The sequence below is a fragment of the Mercurialis annua genome, linkage group LG2 (genome assembly GCF_937616625.2).
Source record: "Mercurialis annua linkage group LG2, ddMerAnnu1.2, whole genome shotgun sequence".
Taxonomy (NCBI): Eukaryota; Viridiplantae; Streptophyta; class Magnoliopsida; order Malpighiales; family Euphorbiaceae; genus Mercurialis; species Mercurialis annua.
The window spans coordinates 2,574,285-2,601,525 of NC_065571.1; the positions used below are offsets into that span (position 1 = coordinate 2,574,285).

Below are 27,241 nucleotides of genomic sequence, written 5' to 3' on the forward strand. Positions count from 1 at the left end.
CACTATCAAATCTAAATATGTTTTCAAAATATTACTGTCTATATATTTAATCGTGGATTAAAATAAACCGTACTATTATGTGAGTTGCTGATGTTGGATTTGCATGTGGAAACATTATCAAATTTGTACTAATTCTACTGCTCATGTTTTGTAATTCTGTGCATGCATGTGATTATGAACTTTATTTTTGTATAAATTCAAAATATTAATTTCTTACTTAATTACTAAAACTCAAAACCTTTGGCTCATCCTGTTCCGAGAGGTTTTCTGTTCCACAAGGTTTTCTATTAATTATGAACTTAAAAAAGGGTAGCATGAGTTTCTCTATATATTATAATTTTAATCATTTTATTAAATATAATTCTAAAAAACAATTTAAACATTTTGCTGTGTCAATTTTGAAAATTATGACAAATAAATAACTGTCAGTTTAAACTATTTTTTGAATATGTAATTCTCATTTGCAATTCAAATAACTATTCATAAACTTAAATAAAAAATCAACGGCAAAACAAAAATTTATAAAAATAAATTCAAAAATAAGTATAATTTAAGAATTGAATATACTTGTCCATATTTAAAAAAATGATGGATCAGAATTTTTAAATTAATTTCATAAGGATATTTGTTAAAATTATTAAAACCAATTCAAGAAAAAGAAAATAAACAAACAAAAAGATCATTACGGTGTTTATAAATATATGAAATCTTGAGTTTTAGCCATAAATTAAAATTAAAAAAGGAAAAAACAAAATATTTTTTATATAATATGTGAAATTAAATTTTATTGAATTTAAAGGTGGCCAAGTGTGATATTTTTCTATGTATTATGTAAAATTAAAATACGTGTGATATTTTTTATATAACAACTAAAAATTAAAAATTTATTATAAGTACAATTGGCCTTCTAATTGCTCAAGTGGCCACTGTGATTGAGAATGAAATCTTGCTGTTAGGCAAAAAAGTACGAATTACTGTACATATAAGCAATATTTCTATAGTTAAATTAGCTGGTAGAAAGATGATGATGATGTCTTTGATATTTAATTAATCTATGTTTAGAAGTACCTAACCCTAATGTGAGATCTATATAGACTTCCATATAATTATCATTTTCAAAGTTAAATGCATCAAAATTTAATTAGAATTATATTCTTCTATCAACTGACTTAAACGAGCTAAGCGATCTTGTAATATTTGACCTCTTAGCTTGCCGTTTGATATGATAAAAACACAAAAAAAATTACCCCATGATTACCGATGCCTACAATTTAGGACGTAAGTTTAATTATACGCCACTAATAGCGATTAATAACGTTGAACATGGATCACCGACTGAAGAACTACTACGTTATTAGATGCCTATAACTACCGGTGATCTATGCTGGTAGAAATAATACATTTTCAAAGAGTAAATTTTTTTATAATAATTCACTTAAACTGTAGAAAAAATAATCTATTGGACCGTTTTGATTGTTTGTATTTTACAAGAGAGCGCCTATTCGAGACCTCTAATTTAGAGCATCACCGTATATGCAATAATAAATTTATAAATATAGAAGGCAAAGTAATATTTATTTCCATAACTTTGACTATTTTATCAAATAAACAGTCTGATCCATTAATTTTACAAAATTGATAATTATATTCAAATCTCAATTCAATTAAAGTAGAGATTTTTTTACAAATACTGGAACAAATAAAAATATTTACAAAAATATTACTTGCATTTTTTTTTACAGAAATATAAAAAATAATTAAAAAATACAAATTTTTAAAAAATAATTACAAAAATGCAGTTTTTATATAAATTTTCGTATATAAAAATGCACTTTTGTATATGATCTGTATATAATCCGTATATAATACGAATTATATACATTTTTTTTGAAAATCGGATCTAAAAATGAGAGTATCTCTGAAAAACGAAGAAGATGAAGATGAATCCGTATATAATACATATTGTATACAATTTAAAAAAAACAAATTCAGATCTGAAAATATCAGATCTGATATTTTCAGATCCGATTTCATATTTAATCGACAAGGAGGAGCCGAGAAGGATGGAGCGGCAGCGAGCGGAGGGCATGGGAAGAGAGCGACGGCGGCGTGGAGGAGACCGGCGGCGGCGTGGGAGGAGACCGGCGGCGGCGTGAGGGAGACCGGCGGCGCGAGGTGAGCGCGGCGGCAACGGTAGAATAATGGTGAATGTGTGTTAATGGAAGAAAATAAGAAAATAAATTAGAGTTTTGAGAGATGTAGAGGATGAAGAAAATGAAGTGTAAAGAAAGGAAATAATTTTTGTTAATAAAAGAAATAGGCTTAATCACCAAAAAAAACCCACATTTTAACCCTTTTTCAAATGCACCCTGACGTTGCAATTTTGTCAGTTGCACCCTATCGCACCTTTGGTTTTCAATTCCACCCTCAAGTACTAAATTGATCTCTTTCCACTTAAAAAAAGTTAAAACAAGTCATCCATTTTTAACTTTTTATGTGGAAAAAAGTTCAAACGAGTACTTTATAAGGGTTTTTAAGAATTTTTCCCAAGTGAAAAAAGTCCAATTTGATTTTGAGAGTGCAATTGAAACTCAAAGATGTGAATTAGGGTGCAAATGACAAAATTGCAACGTCAGGGTGCAACTGAAAAGGGGCTAAAATGTGAGGTTTTTTTTGGTGATTAAGCCAAAGAAATAAGGCTGTATTTTTTAGAATAAAAAGATAAAGTTGGTATATTTAAAAATATGAAAAACACTCTTTTAAAAAGAAAGTATAGGGTAGCATGTTTGTAAATATTTTACCTTATTATGATATAGAGTGTAAATATTTCATTAAAATAATAGAATTTTTCTTTTCAATACTAACCAATTAAGTAAATTTATATAAGCAATCGTCGTCCGCGACTAGATAAAAATTAAATATATTTATTTTAATTTGTAAATCTAACAGAGCACCCAAATGCAATCTATTTTTTTAAAAATATAATTAATACAACAGTCAGAATTTGTAAAGTATAAAAAATTAGTTTGCCCATGTATAATGATACAGTAATTTTAATTTTACATGAAAGGTTATAGTATGTTTTTTCTTACGCTGTAAAAACGATTTAAGAGTGTTGCATAAAATATCTCATGAATTTTTACTCCTATCTGAATCATCAAATAACGGTAATAACGGCCAAGCTACCACATGCACATATTTTTCACAAGCATGAAAATGAAAAATAAATTAATTAACAAGGATAATTAATAAGAAAAATAAAAGTAAATATTATAATTAAAATATAATAAGAGAAATCCAAAATAAAACTTTAAGATGTAGCCACCCAATTAAAAGGCTCCCAATTTAACAATCCAATCTTCTCAATTTCATCTTCTTTGCACCTTCTTCTTTGAAACTGTTCTTCCAGATTTTTACAATTCCTCATCTCCTCCGTATAAAACGCACCGTTTTGTTCTTCCACCTCGTCATCTTCTTCTTCATCATCCTCAAATTCCGTTTCTTCTTCGGGGTCGATATTTGAATCAGAATCTCCTACAAAACACAGCCGAAGACGGCCGCCACTTCGCTCAGCTTGGAAATACGAACGCTTCGGTGGCGCCACTACAGCTTCGATTATCAACCTTCCGTCTTCGCGGTGGGGACGAACCTGTAAAGATTCCGATCCGCTCATTGTGGTCAACGGCGGCGGAAAACTCCGAATGTAATTCCCTTTCTTAGGTTGCTTCTCAGGTTGCTTTTGTTCCAATTCCGATTCTGATTCTGAAGCCGAATATGTGAAGATCTCGGGCTCGATTACATCAGTCGAACCAGTTTCACTACCTAAATTCTCAGTACATAATTCCAAGCTTTTTTCACTAAGCGTTAATGAGTAACGCTTAATTAGCGGATGAACATAAACATTATTATTTTCTTTATTCTCCATTGATGATGAGCTTGGTAAAACCTGAAGAAAACTCCAGCCCCCGGCCGCGTCAGGATTATTCTGAACTGAATTAGCTTGTATATTATTGGTAGAATCGAAAGATTTTGATGAGCATAATCTGAGTGTGAGTGTTCTTGATTCGACAATCTGTGACTCGAGACAAGATTGTAAACCTTGGCAAACTACAGTTGCCATTTTTACTACAAAGAAAAGAAAATGCCAAGAAAATTGGTGTTTGGATGCAGAGAAAATTGGAAGAAAACAGAGGAATTTTGAGAGTTGAGAGAGAAAGAGGATTGAATGAAGATGAGAGATGAATGAAGGTTCGGGTGAGAATTTGTAGTGTCCAAAAAGTGGGAGGAGGTGTTAGTGTGGAGGCCTTTTTTGCACACCACTTGAAATATTCAATTCTTAAATCTGCCACATCTTTGTATATGTATATTTATACTAGTAATCAAAAATGAAAATCGAACAAATTTGACATTTTTTTTGTTTTTTATTTAAATAATTGACTATAATTAAAATATAATTATTTAAATTACGGTAAAATTAGAATTTTTAAAAGGCTGAGATGTAAATAAAATAATAAAATAAATAAAAAATCAATTCAATCCTCGAACTTGTGTTATGAAATTAAATAAGTCAGTTTCAATTCTTTTTAATAATTAGATCCATGAAGTTATGTTTCAGAGTTAAAAGAATCACTTTAATCAATTAGATCCATAAATTTATTTCTCAGAGTTAAATAAGTCACAAGTTTTTTTTATGATTGGAAAAGGGAGAACCCTTATAGGAGGATTTGAACGCACAATCTAACAGTTTGCTGTTAATCGCTTATACCATTTGAGATATAACTCAATGGGAGTTACTTGATTATAATTATGAGAGGTTTGAAATCTAATAAACTAAAAAAGTTAAACATGAAACTTTAATTTTGGCGTAAATTCAATAAGTATATTTCAATCGTAGCTAATTGTTAATTTTTTTTTAAAAAAATAATAAATTAATCTGATTTCATGGAAAAAAATTAGGTATTAGGAAAAATCATTTTATCTCTAAAAATGATGTCCTACTGATTATTTAGTGAAATGGGGAGAATATTTGGGGACATGAGTGTAGTAAAAGAGAGAGACAGAGAGAGATTGAGAATGCTCCAAAAGTTATCAGCTTTGCTCTTCCATTCTCTTTCCTTCCAAAAGAAAACCAACAAAATTCCAGAATTGCATATATTTCTTGATCCTTTGATAGTGATGTGTTTTTTCCTTTTACTTTTCTACAATAACAAAACATGCCACTCCATTGCTTTCGTAAATTGTAAATATGGTTCATGTTTTCAGAGTCAAAACCTAGTTTCATTACTTTAAATAGCAATAAAACCAAGAATATTATAATATCATTCCATTACTAATAATATCATTGGAGTATATTATTGTCTTTCTACAAATTTTTTCAAAAATAGGCTGCATTAAAGTTAAATTAAATATTTAAACATTTATCCAATAAAACATAATATTTGATTGTTGATTTATTGTGCGATGATTTAATTAAAAAAAGTCGAAGCCGCATTAATTATTTATTTATTTTACTCAAGATTGGGCTCTCTACTTAGTGATTGCTCAAGTAATTGACTACTAAGATGGACCGCTATATTTGAAAAAAAAACAATAACATACATTAAACGAACAATGGTAACAACATTAAATAAACCGAAAAAAAATCATCTTCTTTGAATTTTTAGTGTACTATTTACAATGTTAATTTTTGCATATTTAATTAGGATATTTCTTTTCAGAATTTGCTTCAATTAAACTTAAAAACTTCGATCAATTAAGAATTTTCAATATACAAATCCAAAAATAACTAGAATTATCGATCCAATAGATCCAATACCAATACTAATTTACTTTTCTTTTGTGAATTTGATTAAACTTTCTTATCTTTTTAAGGCGTTTGTCAATCATGGTTTTGTGATTGAGCTAATAAATCCATCATTTATCAAAAAAAATTCAAGTATAAAAATTAATTAAATATGCAACATAACTTTGATGTTTGGAAAAGAACTTGTATATTCAATATATTAGTCATCTGATTTGTATTTTTAGTTTATGGGAGTTTATATAAAAAAACTATGTAACCGTCCATATGATCACATTCATTTATCTGATAAAAATTATTCCCTTAGGCTTATAATATTTGTCACATTTGAATATTTCACATACATTAAAAAATTAATAATTATATCTTAATTAGTATATACTTTTACTAAATTGTCCATGTTGATTGCTACTGCTTTTTATATTTGATTAGTTTTTTTATTCTACTAAATTGTTTAATGCTAGGAATAAATTTTAAAAAATAGCAATAAATATTTATTTGAAATTTTAATGTGATTAATATTATGAATCAAAAATAATTTTATATGCAATAAATATTATGAACCGGATGGAGTAACTATTTTGATGATAAGTATAATGAAATGCAAATACTCACAAAAAAATGTCTACAAATAAATGATAATGGTTTTCTAAGGGGTTGGATAAGAAATTAAGGCAAGGGCGACAGACCGGCCCGACCGGACTATGAGGTTTATGACCCACCATGGATTTTAAGTAAAGGTACCCAGTCCCACCTAGATAGAGGATATGACCTTCCATAAAAACTTTCAAATAATTCAACCATCATCGTCATATATATAATTATAATTTATAAATAACATGAATTATTAAATTGTTTTTTATTAGTTAGGTTTTTTATTTTTTATTTATTGGATATAATTATCCGTAATCATAAAATTGACGGATCAAACTGTAAAATTTATTTTTATGGATACAATTTGGTAAAATATGAGTATAAAATAATTCTTCTTATGTTTTATAATTTATAAATTTAAATGCACAAAGATTTATAAATTTAAATGCACAAAGATTTATAAATTATAATAGTATATAGAATATATTTAATTTTTGCAATTTGAATCACCTATTAAAAATTTAGTAATCAATAAACATGGTGTGAAACGCCAAACTGAAAATCAAAAATATGATAAGATAGATTTTGACGTCGAATTTTAATCAATGATTCGAATTAAAGAAATTAACAGTTCATATTTTAAATTATAAAAATTAAAATTTCTTGCTGAAATTTAAAAATTATACAATTTATTACTTTTATTTACATTGAGTCTTAATTTTTCTTGTTTTATTTGAAAAACAGATATATGATAGATTCTTTAAAAATATTAAAAGCTCAATACTCTTTAAATTGCACAATATGTAATAATTTATTTTTTATATTTATCAAAAATAATATATTTTTCATCTAAATATATGTATATATGTCTTAAAAAATTTACAAAATTTTAATAAAAATATTGATTATTGGCATCGGAAAGCGGATCTAAATGTAAATATAAATAATTTTTAATTGTTAGTATCTAACAATGTTTAATTGTCTCAAACATAGTCAAATATGATGCTAACTAAAAAGATTGATTTTTTTGAAGTTGATAAGGTAATTAATAAATTTATTATGGGAATAGATTTAAAATGGATTTGCATAGTAAAGCCGAAAGAAAAATTATACAAAATAATAGTTATGTCAAGTCATTCGTGCAATAAATTAATAGTCTGTTAGTTACATGAAATATTTAATGATTAAAAAAAAGTAATATTAAAAAAATTCCTATCGTAGATGTCTAATGTTTGTTGTAAAAATGTATGATGCAACAATTGTAAAGGATAAACACTCAAATTGAAATATAGCACAAATAATATGTAAATTTTAAATGAGGTATTATATCTATATCTATATCTATACTATATATAAAAGCACGGATGGGGGGGGACAGGCAAATTTACTGAATAATCCTTTTTCAGTTTACTATTAAATAAAGGTTTTATAGTCATTAACTAATTAGTTATTTAATTAATCACTATTATAATTAAAGTCCTAATTAGAATAGGTTGCTAAATTATCTCCAATTTAGTTTTTAGTATTTAAAAAATAACTAAATTGTCTCCAAATTAGTAGGAATACTTATCTTTTAGTTTGATTGAACTACAAAATTAGAATACTCTATTTGGTCAATATAATATTATTTAAATTTCTATCTTATTATTTTTAAAGATATTATTAATAAAATCAAGTTAATTATTTAATTATGGTTATTATAAAACTAAAAGAAGAATACATTCAGTATGGAAAAAAATTTAATAACCGAATATATTATATTTACTTTTACATAAATTCTTAACTAATTTAATATTAATTATAAATAAAAAAAATCGATATAATTATAATAAATTTACTAATATATTTATTGACGAGTTATGTTATGAGCCACGTGCATAGCACGTAATGCGAAACTATTTTTAATAAATGGTGAGCTGACTCGACTGCTTAAATCCCTAATTCACATGTTTAAAGTGATTCCGAGGCGGAAGGAATGCATGAACTATAGATAATGTTAAGGTGGATTAAGAGTTAGATTGCAACTTAGAATAACAGCGTAATGCAGCATGAAATGAAGAAAACAAATTGAGATTAAAAGCATTTTCTTTAAAATTTGATAGAGTAAATTTTGAAATTATACATAAAGGCATAATTAATGAAAAAACGAGATAAATCCAGTCTAAACTTATCTTCTGAACAAAATTAAAAATGACCTAATTTTAAATTAAACCGAATTGAACTGATAATACTTATTATTGAAACAAAAATTACATCACGAAATTGTACAAGGAGGAATTGTATTTGTTACCTTGTGCCATTGTTTCTGGATATCAAGAAGCATATATTGAGCTAATAGAGACTGCATACGCCATTTAACTATCTCTTCAATTTAGGCTCCTTTTGGCTTTTGGAACATTTCACTAGAATTCATTTGTTCTTTGGAATGCAAAACTGTAAATTATAGAATTAAAATGAATTCTTCATATATATATTTAGAATAAATTCTACAATTCAATTTCTTTTAACTTTATTTTTAAATTAATCTTATAGCCATTCTACTAAAAATTTAAAATTAGATAAAAATTAAATTAATATATACTAATAAACTTTAATTATATTAAAAGTTACCAACTATACTTACTCCATCGTATAAATTGTGAATGTAAATAAAAACCGATATTGAAATTTCAAACTATAAAAATTGTACATATCTATCTATACTATATATAAAAGTACGGATTGGGGGGGAGGCAAATTTACTGAATAATCATTTTTAATTTATTACTAAATAATGGTTTTATAGTCGTTAACTAATTAGTTATTTAATTAATCACTAAACATATATTGTAATTAAAGTCCTAATTAGAATAGATAGCTAAATTATCTCCAATTTAGTTTTTAATATGTAAAAAATAACTAAATTTTCTTTAAATTAGTAGGAATATCTATCTTTTAGTTTGATTGAACTACAAAATTAAAATACTGCATTTGATCGATATATTATTATTTTAATTTCCATCTTATTATTTTTAAAGATATTATTAATAAAATTAAGTTAATTATTTAATTATGGTTATTATAAAACTAAAAGAAGAATAAATTCAGTTTAGAAAAAAATTTAATAACTGAATATATTATATTTACTTTTACACAATTTCTTAACTAATTTAATATTGATTATAAATGTAAAAATGGATATAATTATAATAAATTTACTAATATATACATTGACGAATTACGTTACGAGTCACGTGCATAGCACGTAATGCGAAACTAGTATAATGAAAGATGGATGATTTTTATTGGTAAAATAAAATGGATGAATTAAGAAATAATTACACAAGGTCAACGCGGAGCCACATACATGATAAAAGAATCATTTGCCCCTTTTTAAAAAAAAATTGCAATTTTCTATGTAAAGTTAGTTTTTATTTGTGTTAATTACCTAGAAAATATTATATGTTAATCCTTTTAATTTTAATAAATCTTAAACTTTATATATTATTTAAGAAAATAATATATTTTACCCCTCTTAATTTTATTTCATGACAAGCTGATGGTTATGTCACGTTATTCATGCAATACATTAACGACATATTTACCATGTTAGAATATTTAATAATAATAAAATCAATAATAACTAAAAAAATTATACCGTAAATGCTCATAGGATAAATACTCCGAATTAATGATGTCACTTAACGTCATAGTGTTCTTTTAGGTATGAGACCGAATAAAAAGTTTGTGAAACCATCACTATGTTGTACGGACACAACAATAATGAAAGACATAATCTAAATCTAGACTTTGATAAAGAAATAAGTGATCCTCCACTCGCTCATGCCTCCCCTCTCCTTTTTTCCCTTGTCGGCTAGATGCTGTCCTATCCAGCGGACCGAAAACCGGTCAGTTATCCGGTCTAATTAACCTTAAAAACTAACAATCTGATCAATTTTAGACTGAATCTAATTTGGACGGGAACGGTAGTTGATCGATATTTAATTCGGTTGAATCGGCGGTTTGAATCGATAGACCTTAAATCGTATCTAAAATTTATTTATATGGAGTAAAATTTATTTTACCGGTTGACCGGTTCAACCAAAAATCTATAGCCTCATTGGTTGGGTTTTCAAATACTCCCATGCATTCTATTTCTCTCTTTGTTTTATTTTTGCAATTATAAAAAATCAAACAAACTAAATTAATTAAATTTCATTAAATTTTTGTTAACTTCTAATATTAATTACGCTTAGTTTTCATTTGTAATTTTTTAAATTATTCAATGTGAGATTTATTCGTATTTTTAGCAATTAATTGAATGCCAACTAGGGCTGAATTGTAAAATGATACTCCATTAGTACTATTTTATTGTTTAAATATTTAATTAATATTTACAAGAATGTAATTTATAACTTTTTAATGCCATATCGAATAGTTTATAAATTCTTTTAAAAATTAATTATTACATAAATTTTTATCTCTAATTTTGTTTGCTAAAATTCAGTGGGTTAAAAAGATATTTTCTAGGTAAACTAGATAAGCAACTCGATTTTTCAAGTTAAACCAAATTGAGGTTGGAATAAGATTGGACGAGCCCGACTCCCGCTCTATTTACAATATGGAATCCTCGAATTGAGTACATATCCCTTTCGAAGAGTTCCTGATCAACTAAAGCATATAACCTTCTATCTTTTGATTAATGTTCAAAATTATTAATTAATTACAATAATTAAAATTAATGGTATGAGATAATTATTTATCTAAAAAGTTTAATTTATATTTTGTACATGTGGATATATATTTATTAGACTTTAATAAGGATAGTGGAAATATATATATTAGACTTAAGTGGAATTAAACTCTAGTTGATTTCAAAATACATAAATTTTATTTTAGGGTTAATGTCATAAAAATCTATCAACTTTACACGTTTTGTCGTTTTAATCATACAATTTAAAATCATCATTTTCATACACCAATTATCAATTTTTTTAATACCGAGTGAATATTCGGTGAAATTCGCTGAGTTGACAACCGGAAAGTGACATGTCAGAACGAATCAGATAGTAATACGTCAGCGATTTTCACCGGATTTTTAAATGGTGTATCGATGTGAAAAACATTGATAGTTGGTGTATGAAAATAACGATTTTCAAACGGCGTAATTAAAATGATAAAACGTGTAAAAATGGTGAATTTTTATTACTTCATCTCTTTATCTATAACCATACTTTCAAAAATTCTAAACCATTACACACAGCTATACAAATATTTTTTATATCACCTCTCACCAATATAGCTAGTGATGCTATTGCTATTCAATTTAATTGTATAATTAATTTTTTTATATAGACAAGTTCAGCAGTTACTTTCTAGATTGCATAATATTGGCCAGCCAAAAAGTGCATGAAAGGGAATAAAATAATTTGTTTAACGAATTCAATCAACTCATCATCAGCTTGCAATTGCAACTTGACAATATAAAATTTGAAAAAAAAAAAAAACAACCAAAGACAGTATGAGTAAAGCCTAATTCTACTCATAATAAAATAGCAACTCAAAAACATATTAAGTCTACATTTCAAAAGAGTTTCCTAAACTATAAGGACCTGTAATTTGAATATATGTTTTTTGATGAATCCGTAATTTGAATATTGGGAATAATATTTTTTGATTTGCTCATGAAAGATAATTTTGATTATATTTTGATAAAGTCACGACAATTTTAAGGTAGATGTTGTGCGGCAAATTCAAAATTAGACAAAATGAATTACTATATGCAAAGTTATGGTAAAACTAATAAATGATCCCGAACAACAGATTATATCAATATGGTTCAATAATTATGTAATTTGTATCAAATGTATAATAATAAATAGTAAATAAAATAAAATAAAGGAGCTGATATTAAGGCGTTAGCTTTTAAAGTTGTTGATTATTTTTCGATTTGGTTGAGTGTGTCCCACTAGAGATCAGTGAGTCTGTATTGGCTGATTCTCCAGTCGTAGTTTCATGATTAATAAGATTACATTTAAAAAAATTGTATTGATAAAAATTAAATTAAATTAGTCCCTTGATGTAATGTAGTGTTAAAAATATAGACAAATTTAAAAGATCATCTATAAGATTTTACTAAAATTATTATGTTATTATAATTTATTTTTATGATTTTAAATTATTATTTTTTTATTTTAAACTAATTTAACGTATCAAAATAAATTTTATTTTTTACTGGATCTATTATAATTTTTATTTGCTATTTTGATATAACTAACAGTACTAAGTATATAATTGATGGAGCAAATTATTCATAAATTATTTTTTAATTAATTTTATCATAGTTATGAATTTATTTACCTTTAAAAGACCATCTCAAATTAAATTTTAAATCTGTTTGTATTATGCAAGAAAAGAAAATTCATCAACTCCAATGAAAATTATTAGCGCTAATCAGTTAAAAATTTATTTTTTTAATAAAATAAAATATGTTTATTATAATTTTTATAAAAAAAAAATATAATAAAAATTTAAAAATGAACAAAAAAATTCCAGTAAATTAAATTAATTAGTAGTATTATATATATATATATATATATATATATATATATATATATATATATATATATATATATATATATATATAAAAGCAGAAATTAGAATTAGTTATTTTTGAAAAAAATTAGACAAACTACAGTGGAAAATCAACTCTCAAAGTCTCAACCTCATATAGCAAGGACTTGCTACTAGGCCAAACTTTTAAGACATATAAAATATTCTTCATATAAAAAGCGAACTATTCTAAAACTTTTTAGTTGTATATTATAATGGGAAAAGGGTCATTTATACCCTTAAGGTTTGGCTTTAGGATCAAATAAGCCCTCAACGTACAAAAAGGTTCAAATATGCCCCTAACGTCTTAGAAAATGAACAATCAGGCCCCCGATTTGGACAACCAGGCCCCTAACGTTTCATTTATGCGTCAAAATTAGGGGCCTGATTGTCAACATTTTAAGACGTTAGGGGCATATTTGAACCTTTCCGGACGTTGAGGGCTTAATTGATCTCGGAGATAAACCATAGGGGCATAAATGACCCTTTTCCCTATTATAATTAACAGTCTGAGACTCTTTTTTTAAAATCATAATTAATGTTTCTTCATTTTTAATTATATTAATTATTAGACTCCTTACTGCAACTCTTATTTTCAAATGATTTGGTATCCCACTTTTAATTTTATTAACGATTTGATCCCTCATTTTTATTTTATTCTAAACGATTTGATATCTCACTTTTACTTCCGTCAACAATTTGATATCTCAAATTAGCAGAAGAGTCTAGTAATTAAATAAATAGAAAATGAATAATCAGTAAATAGAATTGTTAAACAAATGATATCGAACTGTTAATTACGATATATCCGAAAAGTCTTAGAGTAATTTGTTTTTGTATAAATCTGTTTTCCACGGGGATTACTACCGTCAGTTGCCTCCTCCCTTCCTTTTGAAAAACATGTTAATAATTTATTTTAGAAGTTGCTGACATAAACTTCCATCCGAAAATTCTCCAATACCCCATCCTGCCACAGCTCATCAGCACATCCAAAATATTTATAATTTCTTTTACCAAATTAACATCAATATAAGTGAATAACACGAAAAATGACCAAGCCATAATGCATTTTGAGTCCTTGCATTTGTTTATTTTTGACATTTGATGCTTTTTATTTGTCAATATTGAAAGTTTACATTTTTATTTTATTCTTATAAAAAAAATACATTGTAGATACATATTCGATTCCTCAAAAAAAATATCACCGATATATCTCTAATATGGAGTGGATAAAGAAATGATTTTTAGGAGCTGGATATTTTTTAAAGCAAAGATGTCGTCGAAAATTTTACACCTTTGTTTTTATAATTTTATCTTAATTTTATATACAGTTAAAATAAACGAATGAACCAAAACTTTATTTCAATCACACTAATAAATTTAATTTCCGCGGAAAAAGGACTTTGTATCTTTAAAATTGTAATATAAAAGTTTAATGTTGATAAATATAAAAGTTAACAAATGTAAAGATCCACGTATATATTTAGGCCAAACACATATTTGGGTCCATGCACTATCATTTTTTTCCAACTTAAGTCCCTGAACTATAAAACATTTAAAATAAGTCCCTGCACTATTAAAAGTCTCTGATTTAAGTCCCTCCGTGTCATTCCGTTAGAGAGTGAGATACAAACGCTTGACTCTGAGATTGGTTGTAGTTAAAATTTATGAAATTAAAATTTTGAGTCCCTACACTATAATTTTTTTGCCATTTGAGTCCTTGCACTATAAATCTAACTTAAATTTTTAATTACTCAAAATTGATTAATTCAAAATAAATTTATTTATTTAAATTAAAATAAATATTTTTAAAAATATGATATTTTAAAGATTGCGAGGTAGACGAACTGTTTTTTAATATATTTAATTTTTTATAAAAATAAAAAATTATTTTTATTTAATTAAATTAATAAATTTTAAATAATTAAAATTTTAAATTAAAATGAATTTTTTTTATTAATGGTCGGAGATGATTCTAGCTTTGGAAATGCTAAAAAAAATTAATAACATTAAAAAATAAAATAAAATAAATTTTTTATTAATATTATTTAAATTATGTGATAGAAAGACTTAAAATTGATGTTTCTAATAGTGTAAGGACCCAATTTGGAAAAAAATGATAGTGCAGAGACCAAAATAGCATTTTTGATATATAATTGTTAACGTCATCCACATTCCGTTAACTTTTGCAATGATAGGGACTTAAAATAGATGTTTTTGATAGTGTAGGGATTTATTTTAAACGTTTTATAGTTCAGGGACTTAAGTTGGAAAAGAGTAATAGTGCAGGGACCTAAATATGTGTTTGGCCATATATTTACCTTTATTTAACATGTATGTTATAGCATATGACATTATCCAGAACATCCCAATACTCACGCATGGCTCCCACCATGATATAACCCTAATTCTTAATTTCACCATATGCAAAAAAGAGGATGCTTGAGCCTTTCCCATACCAGGAATACTACGTACACCACCGCCCAAATATCCATCCTTTTTCTATAGAGATATCTAATTAACATATAATGGAAAAATGTAATAGGAGTGTTTCGAGTGGAAAAAAGTCTAATTTAACCGAATGAAACTAATTCCATTATTGGTTTGATATTTTAAGAAATTTAAATTATTCAGTTTGATTTGATTTTTTAAAAAAAAATCATTTTTACAAACTGAATAAAGAATTTCGGATCGTAATTATCAAAGTATCTAAAAACAATAATCCAACATATATAACTGGTGGTGACTGATGCCGAGAGGAGGACCGCTGATCATAGCCTTTTAGTCCCATGATATAGATAAATTTGACGTCTTTTAAAAATGTACACATAGTATTAATATTAAAAGAAAACATAATTGTGAGAACCTCTCCCGTTTTTGTGGAGTTTTCTCTTTCCTATTCTAGGGCTTCCTAGGGTTAGGGTTTTCTCTCCTTTGCTGGAGTTTGCTGCGGTTTTTTCCGTTAATCTTTACGTCTGAGTACGTCTGTGAGTATTATCTTAGGCTTGGTTAGTGGTTGGAGGTTAAGGATGGACGAGGGTTTGGTGGAAGCGTGTGCCCAATTGAGACTTACAGAGGAGGAGCTAACAGCTCTGAATCTTGAAGATGTGGTGGATGAGGTGATAGAAGAGAAGGCTGACTTTTGTGTAGTAGGGAGATTGTTGACGAATAAACCCTATAATCTAAACCATATGAAGAACGCATTGTTGAGTGCTTGGCGGCTTGCAAAGGGGTTTAACATTAAGGATGTCGGCGACAATCTGTTTATTTGTGAATTCTTCTCAAGGCCAGATAGGGCAAGGATTATTCGGGAAGGGCCATGGCATTTTGATAAACAGCTAATACTCTTCGAACCTGTACAAGGCAATATGCAGCCCAATTTGGTTCTCCTGAATGAATGTTCGATTTGGGTCCGTATATATGACCTACCTTTAAATTGTAGGGGAAAGGCGGCAGTGGGAAAAATTGGGGCTAAGATTGGCAAGGTTGTGGAACGAGATGGAGATGAGGGAATTGAGTGGAGTCGTTATAGCAGGATTCGTGTTGCAATTGATACGACGAAGCCTCTTATGCGGGGTACGACAGTTATCAATCCATTAGGCGATAAATGCTGGATTTCCTTCAAATATGAACGAATTCAAATTTTTTGCTATTGGTGTGGTATGTTAGATCATATGGAAGTAGAGTGTGAAGGTAAGCCGGAGCAGATAGAGGTGTCAGAATGGCCATATGGTCCTAGCCTTCGAGCAACACCACGGCGAAGGAAGTTGATGGGTAGCAAATTCTCAACAGGATCTGGTAGTAGAGGGCAAGAGGGATATCCAAGTGCAACCTCATCAGATAATTCAAATAGGGAGAATATTCGCCGTAATTTGTTTAATGAGGTCGAAGTTTGTGATCAGGGTGGAGCAGCGAATAATGTTACTGATGATGTGGGAGGGGAGGACGTATTGCATGGCACTGTTGTCCAGGAGTTGCATGCAGTAGGCGATAGTTCGGTGGGTGAGATGGACGGTTTTGTGGAGGTTAACATATGTCAGGGAAGTGTGGAACTCCTAACGGAGGGGCAACCAACTGGTGGTAGTTCATCTAAAATTATTGAACAAGGGAGTAGTGGTAAGAAGAAAACCTGGAACAGAAATAAATCCATGCGAGAAGGGGCGAAGGTGAATAAAAGTGGAGAGGGTATAGTGGTTTCTTCCAAACGAAATCACGCTATGATCCAGGAGAGTCAGGTTTCAGCTAATCTTTTCTCTAAGAAAGTCAGAGATGGGTTATCTGATCAGTTTGGAAACATCGAGATATCGGCGGAGACTGCGAGGCAGTCTCGCCGGAAGCAATGAAAATTTTCAGTTGGAACCTCCAAGGTTTGGGGAATCCTTGGACAGTTCGGGCGCTCAAATTTTTTATTCAATCTAATTCCCCAAATATTTTCTTTTTAATGGAAACCAAGCTTACCCGGGGTGAGTTCGGCTACATTTGTAGAAGTTTTGGTTCGTACGATTCTTTTATTGTTGATTCTTATGGGAGGAGGGGTGGTCTGGCGTTATTCTGGAGCAAAAATCTTGATGTTACAGTTGATGACTTTTCTGAGAACCATATTGTGTTTTCGGTTCTAGATGTTATGAGGGATTACAGATGGAAAGGAGTGGGCGTGTATGGTTGGCCTGAAGGTCAAAACAAACATCTTACTTGTTCTCTTTTAAAACGATTATGTGAAGATAGGAGTTGTCCTACGGTGGTGTTTGGTGATTTTAACTTATTTCTGTACAATTATGAGAAACAAGGGGGAGTGATTAGAGACCAGCGAGAGATGGATGAGTTTCGTTCAACTGTTGATGACTGTGGGGTGGCGGATATGGGGTTTGAAGGTCATTCTTTCACCTGGACAAATAGGAGAGCGGGGGATCAACTTATTCAAATAAGATTGGATCGGTTTCTGGCTAACTCTAAATGGCAGGAATTGTTCTTGGACTGGCAGGTTTCTCATCTTGCTCGGCAACAATCAGACCATTGCCCTATCATTTTATGTACTAAGGTGGAAAACCAAAGAATGGTCTCGAAACCTTTTCGATTCGAACCAATGTGGCTGCGTCAAGACGGATTCGATGATTGTGTTGTGCAAGCGTGGGGGTACGGGGACCGTGGCAATGTTGATATTATGGCTAAACTTAAAGATTGTGGGAATTGCTTAAAAGATTGGGCTTACATAAACATTGGCAGTATCCGGAAGCAGTTAAAAACGAAAATGGCAGCTCTTAAAGCATTACAGGTTAGTGACAGTGAGGAGGCTCATAATGGAGTGGTCATTGATCTTCAGGCGGAGATTAACGAGCTGCTTCTAAGGGAGGAGATGATATGGAAACAGCGATCAAGAGCGGACTGGCTTCAGAGCGGTGATAAAAATACCAAATTCTTCCACCAAAAAGCATCAAATAGAAAGAAAAATAATTCGATTTATCGAATTAAAGATGAGATGGATGTATGGAAGAGTGGAGAGGGTGTGAAGAGAGTGGCTATTAACTATTTCCAGAAGATTTTCGTTTCGTCTATCCCTACGGATCAAGAGGAAGTGTATGACTGTATTGATTCGAATATCTCTGAAGTCCAGGCAGCTGAGCTAATCAGTCCATTTACTTCGGAAGAGATTGTTCAGGCGCTTAAGCAAATGGGTCCGACGAAGGCGCCGGGTCCGGATGGTATGTCGGCTTTGTTTTATAGCAAGTATTGGAATGTTGTGGGTTCAGATGTGGCCTCTTGTGTTAAAAAATTCTTCGTGAATGGTGTTATGCCGAATAACATGAATCATACAAATATTGTTTTAATTCCAAAGGTTGCTAAGCCATCGTCTATGAAAGATTTTCGGCCTATTAGTCTGTGTAATGTCATTTACAAACTGATTTCAAAGACTTTGGCAAACAGATTGAAGCACGTGTTGTCCTCCGTTATCCATGAGTCGCAGAGCGCTTTTGTTCCTGGAAGACTTATCACGGATAATGCCTTGGTTGCATTTGAAATGTTCCATTCCATGTCAAAGAGGTCGAGGAGCAAAAGAGGGTCGGTTGCGGTTAAGCTCGACATGAGCAAGGCTTACGATAGAGTAGAGTGGTCATTTGTTGAAGGAGTGATGAGAAAGATGAGGTTTCCGGACCATTTTATCCGTTTAATTATGGCGTGTGTTGAATCTGTATCCTTTTCGGTCATGATAAACGGACAACCGAATGGATTTATTCGGCCTCAGCGTGGATTGCGTCAGGGGGACCCTCTGTCGCCGTATTTGTTTTTGTTCTGTATGGAGGGTTTTTCAGCTTTGCTTCGGAAAGGCGAGGGGAGTGGAATGTTGACGGGAGGGAAGGTGTAATACCCCGTAAGTTCAGGTGCCGTTTAGTGCAACGTGTCCGGCAGAGAAGGACCGGAGTTGCAAAGATAAAGATATGGGATATTAAAGAAAAAGATAATATGGAGTAAGACGTATATGTTTGAGGATTAGAATAAGAAAATAAGGAAAAATATCAAGAAAAGTTACAAACTAGAGTTCAGGGACTAAAGTGGTAATTTAACCAGTTAAGTCCGAAAATGGAATTATTTCGCCAAGGTCCGCGAAATGTTTTATAGTATTGGTGGTAAAAGTTTCAGGTCAATCGGAGACCTTTTAAAATTTGGACGCGGATTCATTTTGGGCTAAATTGTCAATTTTGAAGAGTTCAAGGACCAAAGTGCATATTAGCCAATTTAGCCTCGAGAATAGCAATCGGAAGATTATCGACGAGAATAGTTATATTTGGAGTAGTATTATTTATTTGGATATAAATAATACGTAGATATTCGAGTTTAAGTGAATAATTAACCGTTTGGTTAAATTAGAAAGTTTAATAGAGAAATGGTTTGAGTAAAAGAAATGAGGGATCAAAGTGAACCTTTAGCCAAATATGTATATATGTTAAGAAGAGAAGAAGGATCGAGAGAATGAGAAACAGAGAAATGGTTTTTGACGAACGATTTCGATCCGCCGCGGTTTCGCCGTTTCTCGTCCGAATCGAGTGATTCTCGCGCCGTTGGATTAAGAATTCAATTCCCTATCTACCACGAGCATCAAATCGAGGTAAGCTTGACGTTTTTATTGTGAGAATTGGTAATTTAGGGTTATTTCGTTTTAACGAATTAAACGAATCGTAATCGCGTTTCTATAGTCGTTTTTGATATGAATTGGATTGGGTTATATGTTAAAATGAAGCGGAAGCATGTCGGGAGTGCCGGAAAGCGGCGCAGCGCCCGGAAAATGACTTTTCCGGGGGCTGTCAAGGGTGTGCGTTCGCACACATTGAGTGTGCGATCGCACACTCCTTGAATTTTGGGGTGTGCGTTCGCACACTCATTGTGTGCGTTCGCACACTACCTATATGTTGCCAGATTGAGAAATCCTACGGTCAGTTTATAGATTTGCCTCTTAGGAACGCCTCTGTCAAATTTCAGCTCGATCCAACGGTTCAATTGGGAGAGATCGTCGTTTTTCTAAACAGTGTCAGTGCGCAGGCAGCACCTGCGCATTGTCCTGAAAACTACGATTATATTAACCTAAGTTTATAACTTAGAGTTTTGATATTAAGCCTACGTTTATGAATTAAACGTACGTATGATTTGAATAGGAAGTGAATACATCGACGAGGTACGAGATCGACGAGCTGGAATAGTTAAAAGAGTGAATGACGTGTGGAGCTTACGTTTGGATATAAGGAATAGCGATCGTTGTGAGTTATACTTTACTTTGAGTATTATTACGCAATAGATAGTTTTTATATTATAAGAATAATATTAAACTACATCGCATGCTATAGTATTTTATCGATAGAAATGAATTTGTGCATCGTATTATCGAATATATATAGATTGTGAAAACTAGTATATGATCCGGGGGAAACAAGCTACCTATTGGGTGTCAATAGGCTGTGTGATCACCAGCGTCCGGGTAAGTCATAGATAGAGATTTCATGGGTCGTCTATCATACTTGTTTGTGCATGCGATACAGAGCCTATCTGGTTGAACTATCCCGGGGCCTGTATCTGCGAGTCGGCTGGTTGAACTATCCCGGACTCATATCGATCGATCGTTAGATGTTGTGATAATGTTCATTATGCATACTAAGATATTAGGGTTTCGATCGGATCAAATGCTTGAAGTATAATATGTTTGTATATATGTGTTTTGTTTTAAATGCGATGTTATTTTCTATAATACCTTAGTAATGTGTTATCTCACTCAGTATTTCCCCAAATACTGACCCCTCACATTGATGTTTTTCAGGTGTATAGAGTCGGATCAGACAGACCATTTTTGGTGTGCTGGGTACAAGTCCCCTTGGTGCTGCAGTAGTATACGTGTGACGAGTCTTAGCCTAGTATAGTTAGGTCTTATAGGTTGTGTACGTATTTAATGTTTGTTTGATGTGATGTCTTTTGGTTGTCAGTTTTGTATTGATCGATAGACGGGCTAGTACGTATAAGTTACGGAAGTGAGATGCCCACTATGGTTGTATCGATGGTGTGATATATATGATGTACGTTATGATTGTAAACGTGTCTTCTTATTACATGTTTATAGGATAGTTGTGTTTGCGTTTCCGCGAAAAAGTTAGAGTGGTTTTAGGCTTGCTACGGGTTTCGGAGCTACCACTCCCATTCCCTAGCGCCGGTCTCGGCTCAATAATTTGGGTCGTGACAAAGTTGGTATCAGAGCAGTTGGTCCAGTTACCTCTGCTAATATGTGATTTGAGTGCAGTTGGTCCATGATACCACTGCGAGTCTGTGATTGGTGTTTGTTTGTTCCTAGGTATTAGGTCATTAGACTAAGCTAGGAACTACTGCAGCTATAGAATTGAGCCATGTCTGATCCAAGTCGTTTGTATTATTTGTTTTAAGATCGAGCTGATTGATTGTGAATTTTTGATTGATTGAGAATTCTTGTTTGTTTCATTATGATAAGTATGATCGATGGATTGTGAAATTCTTGTTTGTTTCACTATGATAAGTATGATCGATGGATTGTGAAATTCTTGTTTGTTTCATTATGACAAGTATGATCGATGGATTGTGAAACCTTTGTTTGTTTCTTTGCGAAATACGTATATGACGTATAGATGGTATCGAAATCGAATTATTGAAATGTCGAGATGTGCATGAAGAAGAAGTATGAAGTTACAGAAGTGGAAGAACCTACCGTGTACAGAGTTTAAAGGTCTAGAGAACTTACAAAACTCGAAGTTTAGAACTTTTTGAAAGTTGTTTGTGTAAACGATTTTGAAAACATAATTGTGCCTAGACCCGCAGTAGTCATCGATAAGTGCCACGACATTGATAGAAGTGCATCACTACATATATCTGTACATACATCAATAGGACATGCATCATATGCATTATGTTCAGACGAAAAGGTGAGATGTGGCAACTCTTTGGGGATGAGAGACGTCATCACCCTAGTGCACAATTTTGTTAAAATGAAAATGAAATTTGATTTAAAGTTCAAGATGAATCGTTTTATCGAAAGAGTTTTGAAAGAGTTTTGTTTTCATGTAAGTATACCTAGACCAGAACTCTGTGACGGAAGTGAAGTGCTCGCGAGCAAGCTGCGATCAAGACCAAGAAGCGAATGAATACGTATAGTTGCGAAAACATAGACATTATGCTTCTAGGATATGAACTTAGTTTCGAAACAACGCGCTAGAATATAGCTAAGACCGTGAATACGTTGGACAGTGATATGTATCCGATTAGTGGTAAGTTAGAAAGTAAGTATCTCTTTGACGGGATGTCAAAGATCATAAATGACGATATAAGAGAAGAAGTAAATAATAGATGTGCGTGAATAGCGGAATGAAAATGATTGGACGGTGAACTAGGACGTTCATACTGTATGATATAAGTATAAAAATAGGATAGTCGAGTATAGGAATCAACTTATAGTTATGCTTTGAAGATAGAAGATTACCCTTATGATAAGATGATGTGAATATTGCGTGATATTAGAAAATCGTCAATGATGGAATGACGATACGATTATACATTTTGGAGCTAAAGATGTTAACAATTTAAGATAAATTAAAAGGTAGTATGAAAATTCGAGGACGAATTTTTATAAGGGGGGAAGAATGTAATACCCCGTAAGTTCAGGTGCCGTTTAGTGCAACGTGTCCGGCAGAGAAGGACCGGAGTTGCAAAGATAAAGATATGGGATATTAAAGAAAAAGATAATATGGAGTAAGACGTATATGTTTGAGGATTAGAATAAGAAAATAAGGAAAAATATCAAGAAAAGTTACAAACTAGAGTTCAGGGACTAAAGTGGTAATTTAACCAGTTAAGTCCGAAAATGGAATTATTTCGCCAAGGTCCGCGAAATGTTTTATAGTATTGGTGGTAAAAGTTTCAGGTCAATCGGAGACCTTTTAAAATTTGGACGCGGATTCATTTTGGGCTAAATTGTCAATTTTGAAGAGTTCAAGGACCAAAGTGCATATTAGCCAATTTAGCCTCGAGAATAGCAATCGGAAGATTATCGACGAGAATAGTTATATTTGGAGTAGTATTATTTATTTGGATATAAATAATACGTAGATATTCGAGTTTAAGTGAATAATTAACCGTTTGGTTAAATTAGAAAGTTTAATAGAGAAATGGTTTGAGTAAAAGAAATGAGGGATCAAAGTGAACCTTTAGCCAAATATGTATATATGTTAAGAAGAGAAGAAGGATCGAGAGAATGAGAAACAGAGAAATGGTTTTTGACGAACGATTTCGATCCGCCGCGGTTTCGCCGTTTCTCGTCCGAATCGAGTGATTCTCGCGCCGTTGGATTAAGAATTCAATTCCCTATCTACCACGAGCATCAAATCGAGGTAAGCTTGACGTTTTTATTGTGAGAATTGGTAATTTAGGGTTATTTCGTTTTAACGAATTAAACGAATCGTAATCGCGTTTCTATAGTCGTTTTTGATATGAATTGGATTGGGTTATATGTTAAAATGAAGCGGAAGCATGTCGGGAGTGCCGGAAAGCGGCGCAGCGCCCGGAAAATGACTTTTCCGGGGGCTGTCAAGGGTGTGCGTTCGCACACATTGAGTGTGCGATCGCACACTCCTTGAATTTTGGGGTGTGCGTTCGCACACTCATTGTGTGCGTTCGCACACTACCTATATGTTGCCAGATTGAGAAATCCTACGGTCAGTTTATAGATTTGCCTCTTAGGAACGCCTCTGTCAAATTTCAGCTCGATCCAACGGTTCAATTGGGAGAGATCGTCGTTTTTCTAAACAGTGTCAGTGCGCAGGCAGCACCTGCGCATTGTCCTGAAAACTACGATTATATTAACCTAAGTTTATAACTTAGAGTTTTGATATTAAGCCTACGTTTATGAATTAAACGTACGTATGATTTGAATAGGAAGTGAATACATCGACGAGGTACGAGATCGACGAGCTGGAATAGTTAAAAGAGTGAATGACGTGTGGAGCTTACGTTTGGATATAAGGAATAGCGATCGTTGTGAGTTATACTTTACTTTGAGTATTATTACGCAATAGATAGTTTTTATATTATAAGAATAATATTAAACTACATCGCATGCTATAGTATTTTATCGATAGAAATGAATTTGTGCATCGTATTATCGAATATATATAGATTGTGAAAACTAGTATATGATCCGGGGGAAACAAGCTACCTATTGGGTGTCAATAGGCTGTGTGATCACCAGCGTCCGGGTAAGTCATAGATAGAGATTTCATGGGTCGTCTATCATACTTGTTTGTGCATGCGATACAGAGCCTATCTGGTTGAACTATCCCGGGGCCTGTATCTGCGAGTCGGCTGGTTGAACTATCCCGGACTCATATCGATCGATCGTTAGATGTTGTGATAATGTTCATTATGCATACTAAGATATTAGGGTTTCGATCGGATCAAATGCTTGAAGTATAATATGTTTGTATATATGTGTTTTGTTTTAAATGCGATGTTATTTTCTATAATACCTTAGTAATGTGTTATCTCACTCAGTATTTCCCCAAATACTGACCCCTCACATTGATGTTTTTCAGGTGTATAGAGTCGGATCAGACAGACCATTTTTGGTGTGCTGGGTACAAGTCCCCTTGGTGCTGCAGTAGTATACGTGTGACGAGTCTTAGCCTAGTATAGTTAGGTCTTATAGGTTGTGTACGTATTTAATGTTTGTTTGATGTGATGTCTTTTGGTTGTCAGTTTTGTATTGATCGATAGACGGGCTAGTACGTATAAGTTACGGAAGTGAGATGCCCACTATGGTTGTATCGATGGTGTGATATATATGATGTACGTTATGATTGTAAACGTGTCTTCTTATTACATGTTTATAGGATAGTTGTGTTTGCGTTTCCGCGAAAAAGTTAGAGTGGTTTTAGGCTTGCTACGGGTTTCGGAGCTACCACTCCCATTCCCTAGCGCCGGTCTCGGCTCAATAATTTGGGTCGTGACAGAAGGTGTGTAGAGGAGGTCCGAATATTAATCATCTATTTTTCGCGGATGATAGTATTCTTTTTGCCAAGGCTACGGTGCAAGAATGCAAATACATTAAGGATGTTATCAGGTTGTTCGAAAGGGCCTCGGGTCAGGTAGTTAATTTCGAAAAATCTGAAATGTTCTTTAGCTCGGGTACCCAACAAGGGGTGCGTGCTGAAATAGGCAATATTTTGGAGGTGCGTGAAGTAGGGCATTTTCAAAGGTATTTGGGAATGCCTACGATGATTGGGAGATCGAAAAAGCCTATATTTGCGTTCTTGCGCGATAGAATTCATAAAAGAATGGATGGATGGAAAGAGTCCTTTTTATCAAAAGCGGGGCGTGAAGTGTTAATTAAGTCGGTTATTCAATCTATTCCTACGTACATGATGAGTTGTTTTGCTTTACCAATTTCGGTTTGCAATGATTTGCAAAGTTCTACTGCGAGATTTTATTGGAGTGGTGTGGAGGATAAAAGGAAGATTTCGTGGGTGAGCTGGAACAAGATCTGTAAAGCTAAAAAACACGGGGGATTGGGTTTCAGAAATCTTCGAGATTTCAACCTAGCTATGTTAGCTAAGCAAGTATGGCGTTTGTTTCAATTTCCTGATTCGTTATGTGGGAAAGTTTTTAAAGCCAAGTATTATCCTAATGTGGATGTGCTCCATTCGCCGGTTTCTCGGAGAGCAAGTTTTGTTTGGCAGAGTTTTGTTGAAGGAAGGAAGGTGCTGATGGAGGGGCTCGCCTGGCGTATAGGAAATGGCCATTCTGTGTTGGTTAAAAATGACAAATGGATTACTAATTCTTGCTTTATGAAACCGATTGGAGCTGTGAATGTTTCTGATGAGTGTCGAGTTAGTTCGTTCATTGACGCTGGAAGTAGGAGTTGGGATGTGAATAGGGTGAGGCAAGCTTTCTCAGAGGATGATGCTCATAATATTTTGCAGATTCCTATAAGCTATCGACTGCCGCCGGACAAATTGTTTTGGCCTCATACTAAAACGGGGTGCTTTAATGTTAAGTCTGCTTACTATATTGCGGCTAAAATGGGTAGAAGGGATGAAGCGGGCTCTTCAAGAGGGGTTGATAATTCAGATATATGGAAACACATTTGGAAAGTCTCTATTCCTCCAAAAGTAAAACATTTCTTGTGGCGGATCTCTCACAACACGCTGGCTTGCAATGCGAACTTGGTAAAGAAACAGATTCCGTTGTCAGATTTATGCCCTCGATGCCTTGGCGAGGTGGAAACGGATATTCACTGTCTAAAGGACTGTGAGGTGGTGAGAGGTATATGGCTCTGTTCGCCACTTAGCCTGAGAGTTGATAGGTATCAGTGTGAATCGTTGGTAGAATGGATTCTGATCATGTGCAATTCGCTGAAGGGTGATGAGTTGCAGCTGTTTATCATGTCTTTATGGACGATCTGGAATGATCGTAATAACATCGTCTTTGAGAATAACAGACTCCCGTTGGCATTATTATTTAGAGGCATCCCCTCTATGTTGGAAACTGGAAATAGTGTGAAGCATACACAGTCGGAGAGTACCAGAGAAGTTCATGATTGGATTCCCCCACCGGTGTCAGTACTAAAAATCAATTCTGATGCAGCGATTTCGGTGGATAGGAAGTTAGCTGTGCTGAGTGCTGTTTGTAGGGATTCAGAAGGTGCGGTGTTACGCAGTGGTGTGTCCGTATTACCTGGTTGTGTTAATGCAGAGGTAGCCG

The 27,241-nt window shown here is 32.1% G+C and overlaps 1 protein-coding gene across 1 annotated transcript; it reads right to left on the reverse strand.

The window, feature by feature from the left end:
* Positions 1-3,245: 3,245 nt before the first annotated feature.
* Positions 3,246-4,333, reverse strand: LOC126666943 (protein FANTASTIC FOUR 3). The gene has a single exon (XM_050359872.2). It carries the CDS (start codon positions 4,118-4,120, stop codon positions 3,311-3,313), a length of 810 nt encoding a protein of 269 aa, XP_050215829.1. The 5' UTR covers positions 4,121-4,333; the 3' UTR covers positions 3,246-3,310.
* Positions 4,334-27,241: the final 22,908 nt, after the last annotated feature.

Bases quoted from the DNA above. Each gene is read 5' to 3' on its own strand.
- LOC126666943 (XM_050359872.2), bottom strand. From the start codon at position 4,120: ATGGCAACTGTAGTTTGCCAAGGTTTACAATCTTGTCTCGAGTCACAG.